General features: G+C 49.8%; 4 protein-coding genes across 4 annotated transcripts; 2 read left to right on the top strand and 2 right to left on the bottom strand.

The window, feature by feature from the left end:
• Nucleotides 1-549: 549 nt before the first annotated feature.
• Nucleotides 550-1,406, bottom strand: GGI43DRAFT_405029 (uncharacterized protein). The gene has a single exon (XM_083205984.1). It carries the CDS (start codon nucleotides 1,396-1,398, stop codon nucleotides 724-726), a length of 675 nt encoding a protein of 224 aa, XP_083060402.1. The 5' UTR covers nucleotides 1,399-1,406; the 3' UTR covers nucleotides 550-723.
• Nucleotides 1,407-2,012: 606 nt separating this feature from the next.
• Nucleotides 2,013-5,237, top strand: GGI43DRAFT_405027 (E3 ubiquitin-protein ligase HRD1). The gene is made up of 4 exons (XM_083205983.1): nucleotides 2,013-2,193; nucleotides 2,329-2,433; nucleotides 2,507-3,206; nucleotides 3,271-5,237. Exons 1-4 carry the CDS (start codon nucleotides 2,161-2,163, stop codon nucleotides 4,989-4,991), a joined length of 2,559 nt encoding a protein of 852 aa, XP_083060401.1. The 5' UTR covers nucleotides 2,013-2,160; the 3' UTR covers nucleotides 4,992-5,237.
• A 5-nt stretch (nucleotides 5,238-5,242) lies between these two features.
• GGI43DRAFT_405025 (CORVET complex subunit VPS3) lies at nucleotides 5,243-9,467 on the bottom strand. The gene is made up of 3 exons (XM_083205982.1): nucleotides 9,023-9,467; nucleotides 8,531-8,946; nucleotides 5,243-8,458 (listed from the first exon to the last, which is right to left on the bottom strand). The coding sequence occupies exons 1-3, from the start codon at nucleotides 9,207-9,209 to the stop codon at nucleotides 5,486-5,488; spliced, it is 3,576 nt and encodes a 1,191-aa protein (XP_083060400.1). The 5' UTR covers nucleotides 9,210-9,467; the 3' UTR covers nucleotides 5,243-5,485.
• Nucleotides 9,468-9,725: 258 nt separating this feature from the next.
• On the top strand, nucleotides 9,726-12,033 carry GGI43DRAFT_422855 (CCAAT displacement transcription factor COY1; the record flags this gene model as incomplete). Its single annotated transcript, XM_083208163.1, has 3 exons — nucleotides 9,726-9,819; nucleotides 9,876-10,043; nucleotides 10,115-12,033. The coding sequence occupies 3 exons, from the start codon at nucleotides 9,726-9,728 to the stop codon at nucleotides 12,031-12,033; spliced, it is 2,181 nt and encodes a 726-aa protein (XP_083060399.1).
• Between the last annotated feature and the right edge of the window lie 658 nt (nucleotides 12,034-12,691).

Below are 12,691 nucleotides of genomic sequence, written 5' to 3'. Positions count from 1 at the left end.
AATAGAGAGTGAACTTTTGTTTATTTATTTACTTTTTTTTCTTGCTGTGAATGGTAAACTTGTTACTATTTCCACGGAACTATAGAGCGGGAAAAAGGCCATGTAGTAATACCGACCTGTAATGTTTATTTCCGCTTCCTACTGTTATGTAACCAACCTGCTTCGACTCACGTCATTCACCCAAGAGTTGTCTCTGTTGTATCTCCCGCTATACTTGTATACACCGTAAGAAATAAGTGTCTGAGATTTAGGCCCTTTGTTCCAAGACATGCCCAATTTTACCAGAGACAGCTCCCCGTGCTCTTTTAATACTCGGGCCGTTTTTTAACGGCGCTTGGAGGGAAGCGAACCGAGCTCTTGGTAACCGCAGCTCGCTTTCCCTTTGTACGGGATAGTAAAACCGGGTGTGGAGCTTGCCGTTACGGAGTTCGTTCAAAGGGAAAGGCCAAAAAATTCTTTTTGATCTAAACGTGGCTTTGCGAGAAAAACTGGGAATGGGGATCAAGGGGGAGGATGGGGTTAGGGGGGGTTTATTGTGACAGATGATAGAGAGAGAGAGAGAGAGAGAGAGACTATTTACTTCACCCCCTGTGTTTGACTAGGAACTCTTACTGCCCTTGTTCTTTTTGGTTGTGGTATTCTATCGGATACATGCTGTAAACCCTGTCGTAGTGGAAACTCTCATCGTGATATAGAGTTCTACTGCGTGGTTTTTTCTCCTCTTCACCCCCTCCCCTTGATCGAAAAACGGTGATCTTGTGACAGGGCTCCCGCGTGGATTTCTGCTCTCTTCCTCCCTCCCTCTCTCTTTTGGAAGAGGGGGCCATTTGCATGGGTAATTCGGAAGTTCGGAAGGAGAAACCTGGACTGTTGGTGATGATGAGATGTTACAGGGTTTGTGGGAGATTTTTTATCCCCTTTTGTTTTTTTGTTTCTTATTCGGAAGGTAAACAACGTGTACGTTTTGGGATGGGTTTTGCTTGGCGAGACGGGATCGGATGGGGTATGGGGGAATGCAAATGCAGGGTGTAAAATCTGAGTTTGTTGAGATTTCGGGAAAAATGTGACAGAATGATTGGTTGTGATGGTATGTTGTAAGTGAATGTTTTTGTTTCTTTGAGCATGGGGTTGTTGGTCCTGCAAAGGATTATGATGAGGATCTATCTCAGGGCACTTTTCTGTAAGTTGATGGTGATAATAGCTTGATTTAAATTGTATGGCGGCAAAGCACAAGGTAAATGTCATGCTTTTTAAAGAGAGGGGGCCAAGAGTGAGATTTACGGTCTGGCAGAGCTCAGAGTGATTACCGTCCGGCGAAGATGAACATTGACGTTTGGGCGAGATTGTCTTTTGGCAGTAGAGGTTTGCAAGATGAAAGAAGCTGAGGTATGATTGCATAATATAATTCTCTGGATAATACGGATTGCACAGGGTAAATACCATGTTTTGCTGTGCAAGTGTTGGTCGAAACGGTGAGCAAAATGTCATGCTAAACCTCTTACATCACACTAGCCGTTTTACGACGAGCATGGCAATTTGCGGAACTTGCCATTGTTTCTCTTACATGGTTCGATCTTTGCTTCTAATGGCTTATTAATTTTAATCTTGCGCGGTTTGTCAATTGCAATTTGGTGAGAGAATGATACTGAGCTGTTGTTGGGATCGTTTAAAGGATGAGCAGGAGGATTGAGGTAATGAAACTGCATTCTCCCAACTCCTAATATGGGACTTATTTATCTCACTTATACTTTATACAATGAAGTCAATAAAATGATAACTTAGGCAAAGTTGGATCAGCTTGCCTCACTGAATGAATGGTAATTGAATCCTTCAGCACGCGTCCTATATAGCGTGGAGAGACATTAAATTGATAGGCTAAGAGCGGGCTTTAGCATCAAACCGGCTAAGTTGCGGAATCTCTCGAGATGACATAGCCAGTCACGTGCTGCCGTCAAAGAGTGCGTCACCGAATAGGAGCTTACTTTATCACTACCTTATCAATAACGTGGCATCAAGCAGACCGTACAATTGTTAATCACCCATTCGAGCCCATTTCGTTTTCTCCCAATACAGCGAGAGCGATTGCAAGCTCGAATGATGGAAATGTAGAATCTGCAAATTCGCGATTTTCATCAATCCAAGTCAAGTCTTTAGTTCGCAATGTTTAAACTGCGGCTGGGCTGGTACGCCGGGGTAGGTCACGATCTTCAAAGCTTGGTGCCAAGCTCTCCTCCAATCAGGCTACGCGGCATTCACCACGCCCAACCTGTCTATCAAAACAACTACTCGGTGTATGCTGGACATTATGCTCACATATGATTATTCTAGGTGTCGACTGCCCTGGCGGGTGGAGTCATTCTCTCGGCATTTCACCAGCGGGCCAACTTCTACTCGGCTATGGTGTATCTTGCGCAGAGTAACTTCTGTCTGCTGGTAGGTGACATCTTGTCTCCCTTCCATGTCCACTTGTCGCGGGGGGGACTGGCAGTTGACTTTGTTGTTATAGGTTCTGGTCAACTTCACATTGTTGCTATACACTAGCTTCATCTATGCCTTGACGCAGATATGCTTTGGCACACTGCGCGCGATCGAGGTCGAGCAACTTACCGAGCGAGCATGGTTTGCTATCACCGAGACATGTCTGGCCATGACAATCTTTCGAGAGGAGATTGGGGCTTGGTTCCTCGTCATGTTCACGGCACTGGTCACGGGCAAGGTCTGGGGATGGATTGGAGACGGCCGTGTAGACTTTCTCGAGCAACAACCCCCTACGAACCCTCGACTCTTCCACCTGCGACTCAGCATTTCCCTTGCGGCTAGTTTCATTTACGATATCTGGATACTTCGATATACCGTTCTCACGGTCATTCAGCAGGCTAGGCCGAATATGATGGTCATGTTTCTGTTTGAGTTTGCCATTCTCGCCACCAACTCTGGAAGAACGGGATTCCGCTACTTGGTATCCATCACAGAGCAGCGAATTCTCGACCTGCAGACCCGCAAGCTTTTGGCGGAGCGAAAGGCTGAGATCAGCCGGCAACGAGATGAGATTATTCGCCAGCGCGAAGCTGCCGCTGCCGCTGGGGAGCCAGCTCCGGAGAATGAGGAACCTTTGCCCAACCCTGATGATATCGACGAAATGGACATTGAAGTGCCCGGATGGTCGGCAAAGGGTGAGCTGATTCTTTGGTTGGATTTGGTTACTGGTAAGAGAAGTCCCCTTTTCTGAAGAATGTGTATACAACTCCAAATTCTAACACGTATCACTAGACTTTGCAAAGTTGGGGATTTACGTCTCCTTCTTCATGATGCTTCTCATGTTCTATGGCCTTCCTATTCATATTATGCGAGACCTGTTCATGACAACAAGAGACTTTTTGAAGAGGCTCAATGCGCTTTTACGCTACAGACGAGCTATTCAAGAAATGAACAAATACGCAGATGCTACTGTGCAAGATCTTGCACAAGAAAACACATGCATCATTTGCCGTGAGGAAATGCGTTTCTGGGATCCTGCAGAGAATGTAGGTGTTGTCGATCGCATACGCCCCAAGAAACTTCCATGCGGCCATATTCTACATCTTGGCTGCCTCAGGAGCTGGCTAGAACGGCAGCAGGTATGCCCGACATGTAGAAGTCCCGTCACAGGCGAACCGCCACGAAATCGTAATGGCCGTCGTCAAGCCGGTCTCAGAATACAATTTGGCCAGGCGCCGCAACGAGGCCAGAATCAACGTGGAAACGAAAACAATGACAACGGAAACAACAATGATAACAATATAGGCGACGGGCAAGATGGAGCTGCGCCTCTTCCTCAAGGGGGACGAGCCGCTGGACAGCCCCGTGTCTTTACTCTCGGTCCTATAAGAGTTGGATTTGGAGCTAATGACCAGCAAGTTCGCCAGCTCGCTCAACAGTTTGGCATGCCGCAAATTGCTGGTGGCCAGGAACCAAATCCAGCTACGACAGCCTCTCAGAATCAGTCCCAATTGCCTCCATCGGGTGATAGCCTTCAACAAGTCGGAAATCTCTTGCAGCAGGCGGAGCAGATGTTGCTACGCGAAATGCAGACTTTACAAAATACGCAACAAGAGCTACAAATTGCCAACCTTCTCAATACTGAGATCCAACGGCTTCGTCAGAGACGACTGCAGCCACAAGACGCCGCGCAGAACGGCCAGGCCCAATTCCCTGCACCATTCACTCAACTACCTGGGGGTCTCCCCCCGGTAGGCCTACCGCCGCTGCCCATGTCGGTACCTCAGCTTGGTGGCTTGCCACCATTTCCTCCCCCATTTCCGGGAATGTCACCAAGAATGAACAGCCCATTAATGACCCGACACGGAGCTGGCCCCTCCACGACAGCAATCCCTGCTGGTAGCTCTGAGTTGCCAGAAGGACTAGTGCTGCCCCCTGGGTGGTCCTTGACGCCTCTGCAGAGGTTGGATAATGCTCAGACTGTACCGCAATTTCCTCCTCAGACTACTGGTGTGCCTCACACCGGGGATCTTACAAACGGAAGCCAAGCTGCATCAATCTCAGTACGGCCAACACCGACGGTACCGCTTAATCAAGAGACCGCGCCGGCAGAATCCTCGCCATTTCCCGCCCCTGCTTCCAATGCTACGAGACTACAAGATCAACTGCCGACCCCTGTGACTTCATCAGATCTCCCTCCCGTAGTGTCACCCAGCCCAATGTTGCCAAACTGGGGCGGGTCCAACCAGCTTTTCGGAAGCGGATCTCGTCTAGACCAAGGAGACACGGCCAGCCAAGCCAGCACACAGGCAGCTCCGCAAACAGATACTGAAAATGTACCGGAAAGCAGCAGCAGCAATGCTCATGAATCTGTACCCGAGACTGATCTCAAACGAGAACCTAGTATCTTGGAGCTTCAGCAGAGCGAAGCGGCTCAGACGGAAGAAGAGCCGTTCGACAAAGGAAAGGGCAGGGCTGTTACAGTGGAAGAAGCCGAGGATGAGGAAGATTGAAGTGGATAAGGATGAGGGAATTTTTCTTATGTGTATTAAATTAATCGGACCAAGATCCGACGTGTAGAGCGCACTTAGCGTCGTATATCCCGTTGATGTTTATGGCTCAATTTCACAGAGAGGAATGGGCAGTTTATATGTGCGCTGTCCATCTACATAGATGCACGTGTTAAGGCGTTTGGGGTGGAAAGCAGATGGCATTCAATTCAATAGCCCAATTTATACTCTTTGCTTTCTTTTCTTAAATCCTTTATGGTATATGTAAACGTGATTGAGTATTTGCTGGTTTGACTTCCTATGACGGTAGCAAAATCAGTGTTATATAAGATTGATTCACGAGAGTAGTATCGTATCGTGGACGTGGTATTATTTTCGTTACATACATAAATTTTACTCGAAACAGTTATTCAAAAAACCTCTCATCTCCCCCAAAACAACGCCATAACATATCGCTCTTCTCAAAAATGGGACAAATGCCTCCTTTTACAAACGCTCTACTCCTGACTTGGCGCCTCCTCGACCTTTGGCCCCTTCTCCCCAATCTTCACAACCAAATCGTAACTAACCCTCAAATTCTCCGTGCCACTAAGGGCTCTCTTCATCTTAGCCTCGTTCTTCTCCTGCACTAATTTCCGTACAGCCCCAACGATGAACCCTGCGACGATGTCGACGGACCAGCGATCTGGGATGAGGGCCAGAACGTCATCGATTTCGAACCACCCACCAAAACGATCGAGCAAACCAGTGGTCTGCTCGACGCGATCGCTCACGTCGTCGATGGCGAGAAATTCCTTGAAGACGACCTGGAAGAGGCGACGCTGTTGTTCGATCTCGGGAATGCTGTCGCGGCGGCCCTGCGTGGGAGAGTAGATTGTCGCACCACCGCGGAGGCAGTAGGATACAGCGGTGTCGTAGTCGCCGAGCTTGTGGACTAGGAGACGCAGGGCCTCTTCGTGCTTGCGCTCTCGGCCTGCAAGGATGATTGCCTCGGGGACGAGCAAGTCGCCTGATAATTTGTTGGTGCGCTCTCTAATCGCGGCAACATCGTACTCGTGAGGGCCACCAAGGAGCTGAAGTAGTCGAAGACGGCTTTGCCAGACATCGTCGTTTTCAGGGGCATTCTCAGTCAGGAAATGCCTATACGTTGGCTTAGGATTTTGAAGAGCTCTGTAGGCATCGTACGCGGCCAAGACGCGGTCCCGGCTCTCGTCTGATTCGAGATCGTCCATGACAACCTCCAAGTAGTATGAAATAAGCTCGTTAACGTATGTTTCGTAGCCTTTATCGAACACCAGATGTTCCAAGTAATATCTGACCGCACCTGGAGCTTCCGCACGCAGCAACTCTACTGCCTTTGCGGGCTCAAATTTGGGTGCTTTGCTCTTATCTTCGGCGAATACCTGCACACCGAGTCTTGGGTTTCTGTTGGCTAACCACAGACCATATTCTTGAACAAGTTCTTGGTTGCTAATCTTGGTAAGGTAATCCCGTATTCTTTGCTCGCCATCAACTAACTCTTGGGCGTCGTCTTCCTCTCCTTCGAGAACACGCTTCCAAGTCGCCAGAACATCGGCGGACATTTTGCGGCTGTGATATAATCGACTCAGAGCAAAGAATCTGTGATATGATTCGAGGAGGCTGACAGCTCGATCCAAGCAGTCTAAACCGCCATCCACCAGTGTACCTATTTCGGCCCTGACGGCACCTCCCTTTCCTAAACCTTTGGGTGAGTGCCTGTCCAGCTCTAGCAGAACGAGCAGTAGCGCTGCGTCTACCGTTCGAAACACTTCAGCCTCAACCAATACACTTCCGAAGCCCTTTAATTTTCTCCAAGCGTGTAGATAGCGCCTCAGGAATTGCAAAGTTTGGAGTGGAAGACCTCTAATGCCTCCTTGGGATAGCGTTTGGAATGCTGGACTTGCCAGGAAAGCTTCAGGAGATTCTTTTACACCGCCATAAACCCAAATACCTTGACGGCCTTCAATAATTTCATTCCGAACACCTGGAATTAGAGACAGGACAACCCGAGGATCAAGTTTACTTTCGACTAGGACTTCTTGTAAAGCATTTAATTCTTCGTCTGAGAATTCCGTGTCTGGCGCTGAGAGAAGGAGATTGATCAAAAGAATAACTCCGGCTTTTTGTTGTATATAGCCAAATGTAGTAAATTCGAGCTCCGTCTTTGGCTCACGATCGCGAATAGCCGATAGAACCATAATGATTGCGCGTTTATCAATATCTTGCTTATCACTGTATGCTGCCTGGCGAGCAATCTCCAATCTCTTGTCGAGTTGGACAATTAGGGGATTTTGCACAGCCCACCAGATCCGATTGCCACGCCATACAGCAACGCGCGTCTTGGATTTCGCAAGGCGGCGGGCAAATTCCTCTCCTTCTGTAGTTCGTGCGGCTTCCCACCCCTCTGGAAGCGGCTCTCCGTCTTGTGAATCAGCGTCACGCTCGAAGAGTTCTTTCTCCTTTGATAGCTGTTCGATTGAGAGAGTAGTCCGAGAGCTTGAGGGCTTTAGCGTCGGTGACTTTGGAGCGGAGGACTCAGTTGAGCCGGGAAACGGTATGAATTTTTTCATGCTGAGTTTCTCAACAACCTCGTCGGATTGGGTCTCCTGGCTGTTTGTGAGAGCACGAATCCCGTATGTCCCGCTCAGGTTGGGATCATCTGATTCTAACCATTGCTTTTCAGGATGTGCCTCATTACCGGCACTCCAACTTTGAATTTCTACTCCGCTGCGAGGGGTGCCCTGGACATTTTTTGTCATAGAGGCAAACACATAGCCGTCTTCGTCTTCCGACGAGGTAGCATCCGATGAATTGCGATCAACCACAACTTGCTCAGGATATATATCGAATGTAATTGTTGGCCGTGTAGGATCACCATCAAGATTTACAAACATGCCAACACCAGGTTCAGAAGGAGTCGTACCCATAACAAGAAGGAACTCTTCTGGGGTTGGTGAGGCAATGTGCGGCTTTAAAAACACCGTCACAACCTGCGGAGCTGGGCTAGATGGCGGAGGGGGTGCTGGTAACGGTTTGTCGCCGGGCGGCGGAGTTGAACTATGCTCCTCAGGAGGTCGAGGGCTCGATGGCTGTCCCGGGGGAGATAGCGTCTGTGAGGCAGGCGGCCGTGGGCTTGTACCCCGAGAACTGGGAGCTGGTGAGTCTCTAGACGGGCCTGTGGCTCCTAGGCTAGCACTTCGTTTATGGCTTTGTGAACTGCTTCTGGGCTGTGCCCGGCTTCTTGAAGTACTTCGTCCGCTTGCGCCCTTGGCAATGTCTTGGACATGACCAAATTCGGCAGCATTAACATTTTCTTCCAAGGATGACATGTTCATGAGAGGAATCTTTAATTGTCGGTCCACGTCGAGAAGAGCGTAAGTTTTTGAATCTGCGACACATGCTATAGAATCCCGTCGCACAGAAAGAGTGCTTCCTGCAAAATCGATATTCTGTAAATATGTAAGTGGTGAGCCCTGATAGTGAGAAAGCCTTGCCTGGAAATAGCCGGCAATGAATCATACCTTGACAGCGCGCACATCTTCGTCAATCCTAACAACCTGGATACGCCTATTCAGAGAAAGAAGAGCCGTGACTGTCTCGCCTGTGTTCGTAGCTCCATCGCCAAGTCCTTCTTCGTTCAAGTCGACGCCGCCAATCCAGCCGCAGTTCTTGACTTGTTTCGTACCAAAAACTGGACTCAGCTCCGGTAGAGAGTAAAAAGTGACCGTTCCATTGCATAATATACACGCCTTCCCAACGCGAGGTAGCAGCAAGATTTGTGTAACACCGGATCGAGAGGTGGTGTTTTCAGCGAATGCGGGGGAGAGCCTGGAGGCTGGAATAAACACCGGTCGTCCGGACGGGTCGGAGGGATCTGGAGGGATGCTAACGAAGTGAAGGAGCTCAGCGGCAGAAGTGCCGACGTAAAGGTTACCGTCTGCATATCGAGGATAGTAACGATGAGTTAGCAAATGGTATAAGTGGTTGAAGGCGTAAACAAAGAGCGCACGAACCAAAATACTCGACGCAGTTGATCTTGATATCGTCCTCAGTACCATCTGCCGAGAGAGGTACCGAGTCTACCCATGGTTGCAACACAAACGGCCCCTCTGATCGGTCCACAGGCTGCACATTAACGGTTGGCGAAGCCATGGCGGATGATGGTGATGATGCCCCTCCACCCGGGCCATTGGACGTCATGACAGCGTATCTCCTTCTGGTGATGTCATCTGAAAACCCGGCTCATGTTATTTTTCGGAAAGATGGTTCGCGGCGAAAGATCTGCGCTCGCAACGAGAGCAGCGACTTGGAAAGGCGAGCTAGAGGGGGAGGTCTTAAAGTGCTCGTGTTCAAGGTGACGAATGCCCCAGCCTTTCGTCCAGCACTGGAGAGCTACAGCTATTGCGGGCGAGGCTGAGGTGGGGCGCTGCTACTGGCCCCTGTGGCTGGTTGTCTAGCACTAGGACACGCTGGAACTACGGGGCAGCGGCGCCTGGAAGCTTGCGTCGCCTTGCGCCGATGCAACTTTAGCTACGTCAACTCGTTTCACAACCTCCAAGCACACACTGTCTATCCACCAACCTGGAGCATTTAACCATTGGAGCCGCGCATTTTGCTCCCTGAATAGATACGAAGTCGGCATTTCAATGCTTCCCTGATTGAACACCTCTCTCTTCCGCAGCGGCGAAAAACATATACCACAGGGGCTCAACAACCATGTCGAACGATACAGATGGGGCTGTAGCGCAGAGCAGCAGCCCCGATGCTGCTGGAGGAAACAAGTTCTCTCATGCCATCTCAGCGTGGAGGAGTATGTTGAGCATGCCGGGTATTCGTGCAATTGAATCGTCTGACCGTGTCGCACAGATGTTGACCTGACAACGCTGGTATCCAATCTGGACAATACTGCGTCGGAGATTGTTACCTACCAGCGAGACTCGACGGTGCAGCGCAAGGAGCTGGCGCAAAAGACTAAGGATTTCAGAAAATCAGACGATGCTACAAAGTTGGCAGAGATCAAAGGGCTTCTTAAAGGTGCATTTTCCCCTGGCTAATGGCCATCGTGTTCAAAAACAAGACTGGCGGCTGACACTGGGTGGCTACAGCATACCAAACCTTTATCGATCTCCTTACGAATCATTCCAAATCGGTGAACTCGGCATTTCTCAAGGCATATACCTCGCTATCCGAGGCTCCCGATCCATATCCTTTACTGGAAGCCTCGGTTGACTCGATGCTGGTATCCGAAGATACGCTACCGAAAGTTACCGAAGAAAATAAGCATCTGCAAAAGAGCGTCTCGAAGCTTACGACGCAGCTCGAAGAATCCGAATCTAGGCTCCAGGACGAACGCGCTGCCCGCAAAGAACTTGAGGATAACTTGGAGGTCAAGGTAAAAGAGGTGGAAACATCATGGACCGCTGTGCTGGATGAGAAGAAGGACAATTGGGAGGCCAAAGAGAAGACTCTCGAAGAGAAGGTTGCGAACCAGGAACGCCTATTAAGCGAACTAAAAGCCAACTACGAAGTCAATCAGCGACTAGGAAAAGCTAACAGCGAAGAACAAGATGGCCAGCGCAGTCAGGCCTTGAACGCGGAGCTTGAAATGCTTCACGTGGATCTTGAGCGGACGAGTTCCAGGCTGGCCGAAGTCGAAGCACGGAATGAACGGATGAGACTTGAGCTTGCTCAGGCCAAATCATCGAGACAGTCTCAGAATTCATCCCTGGAGGATGACCCTGGATACATGCGAATGCGTTCGGAGAATTCGTCTCTCATCCGCAAACTGGAAGCAGCGAGGGTGGAGAAGGAAGGATTTAAACGCGACCTCGACAGCAAGCTGCGATCAGTAGAGCGTGAAGTGGCCCTTCTAAAAGAGGAGAAAGAGTCCCTCAAAGAAAAGGTGGACAAATGGGGTGACTACGAGGAAGTGAAGCAAGAGCTTGAGGTTCTTAAGAGCATTGAGTTTTCGACTGGCGATGACGACGAGGCGCCACATGAAATCGAAGGGGTCACTGGCAAGGGCGATACTTTGGAGAAACTCTTGCTGGCGCGAAATAAAAAGCTCAACGATGAGCTTACGATTCTTCGTGTCTCGCATCAAGACTTGCAGCGCCGACTGGAAGACCTTCAGGAAGATCTTTCGAGAACCAATGCAGAGCTGGAGAAGGCACAGAAGTTGAATGAGAAGCTGGAGAGCGATCTGGAAGATCTCCAAGCAGAAGGGGCAAACGCTTTCCCATCTGGCGCATCTGTTGCTGGCACCTACATCACTCGTGCCCAAGGACGTAAAGGAGGGAGAATATCACCCACATCATCCATAATTAGTGGAATAGACCCTCGGACAGCACCCGGTGAGCGTGAACCAATGGGAGGAGGATCAGGCATGCTGCCTATGGTGATGGCGCAGAGAGATCGCTACAAGAAGAGGAACGCTCAGCTGGAGCAGGAGCTCTCGGAAAACCATCGGGCGGTTCAGCAACTACGACAAGAAGTGGCCGCTCTGCAAAAAGACAACTTGAATCTTTACGAGAAGACAAGGTATGTCTCGACTTACAGCCGAGGAGGGGCCACGACATCCTCGTCATCTGCCTACGCGACGAACCCCAACCCGTCGACGGTCACCATCGGCGGGACAGGAACTCCCGGCATGGAGCTGAACCGGTACCAAAAAGCGTACGAGTCTAGCATATCGCCGTTTGCAGCGTTCCGCGGCCGAGAGTCGGCCAGAGCATATCGACGCATGAGTCTTCCAGAGAGAGTGGTATATTCAATCACGCGCATGGTTCTCGCGTCGCGGACAAGCAGGAACCTGTTTGCCGCCTACTGCGTAGCGCTGCACATCTTGGTCTTCTTCTCACTGTACTGGCTGGGCACGGCAGACTTTGAGAGTCACGCCAGCAATTTCGGCTCGACAGCAGCAGCGGCGGCGGCGGGAGCGGCTTCTGGTGGAGGGGGAGTAGGTGGAGGAGCGGCAAGCGGTGGAGGCCATGGAGACTGGCGGGAGGATGGGTTTGATGGGTAAAAATTTAAGAGGGGAGTAGTGGTCTGGTCATTCGGTGCTGGTCAGCGGGAGGCGATTTTGGCTGCTTTTTGGATATGACCACATGTACTACTACTATTACTATATATGATACACACGGAGTTTCTTTATTGCTTGGCAGAGCAGTGCACTTGGAGATGATCAACATCTGCTGCTGGTAGACAGGCTTGTGTTGGAAGAGAATGTGCGTCTTCATTTCATGTTATGCTGTGTACTCGTTTGTAATTTGATAGTGCGACTTACACGTATCTGCGAAATTCATTTGCTGCTTGCAAACGCGTGTGTCTCCGGAGATTAAGAGACTTGATAGGATAAGAGAGCTAAGAATGCGGTGGTGCTACTTTGTTCTAGACGCCGGCCGTTCAGCGCGGCCCGAGGAGGGGGCATTTGCGTATATTGATTGCGCATTGTAAGCCACCCCGGCTCGCTATTTTTACTACCGCTATTCTATGTCGCTACACATGTCTATTTTCTTTCTTTCTATTTGGCTTCTAGCTTGAATAAATGCGAGCGCTATGTATTTGGTCCACTATATCATCGTTTGTTGATACCGGATAAACTAGATAACATGGTACTCTATTGGATATAGGTAGGAAAATAGTGAGCACTCAAGCCAAGTCAAGAGTCTATTCTGCCCACG

Source organism: Trichoderma evansii, assembly GCF_050947405.1.
Source record: "Trichoderma evansii strain SZMC 28006 chromosome Unknown GGI43scaffold_10, whole genome shotgun sequence".
NCBI lineage: Eukaryota > Fungi > Ascomycota > Sordariomycetes > Hypocreales > Hypocreaceae > Trichoderma > Trichoderma evansii.
This window is presented reverse-complemented; position numbering and strand designations above follow the sequence as displayed.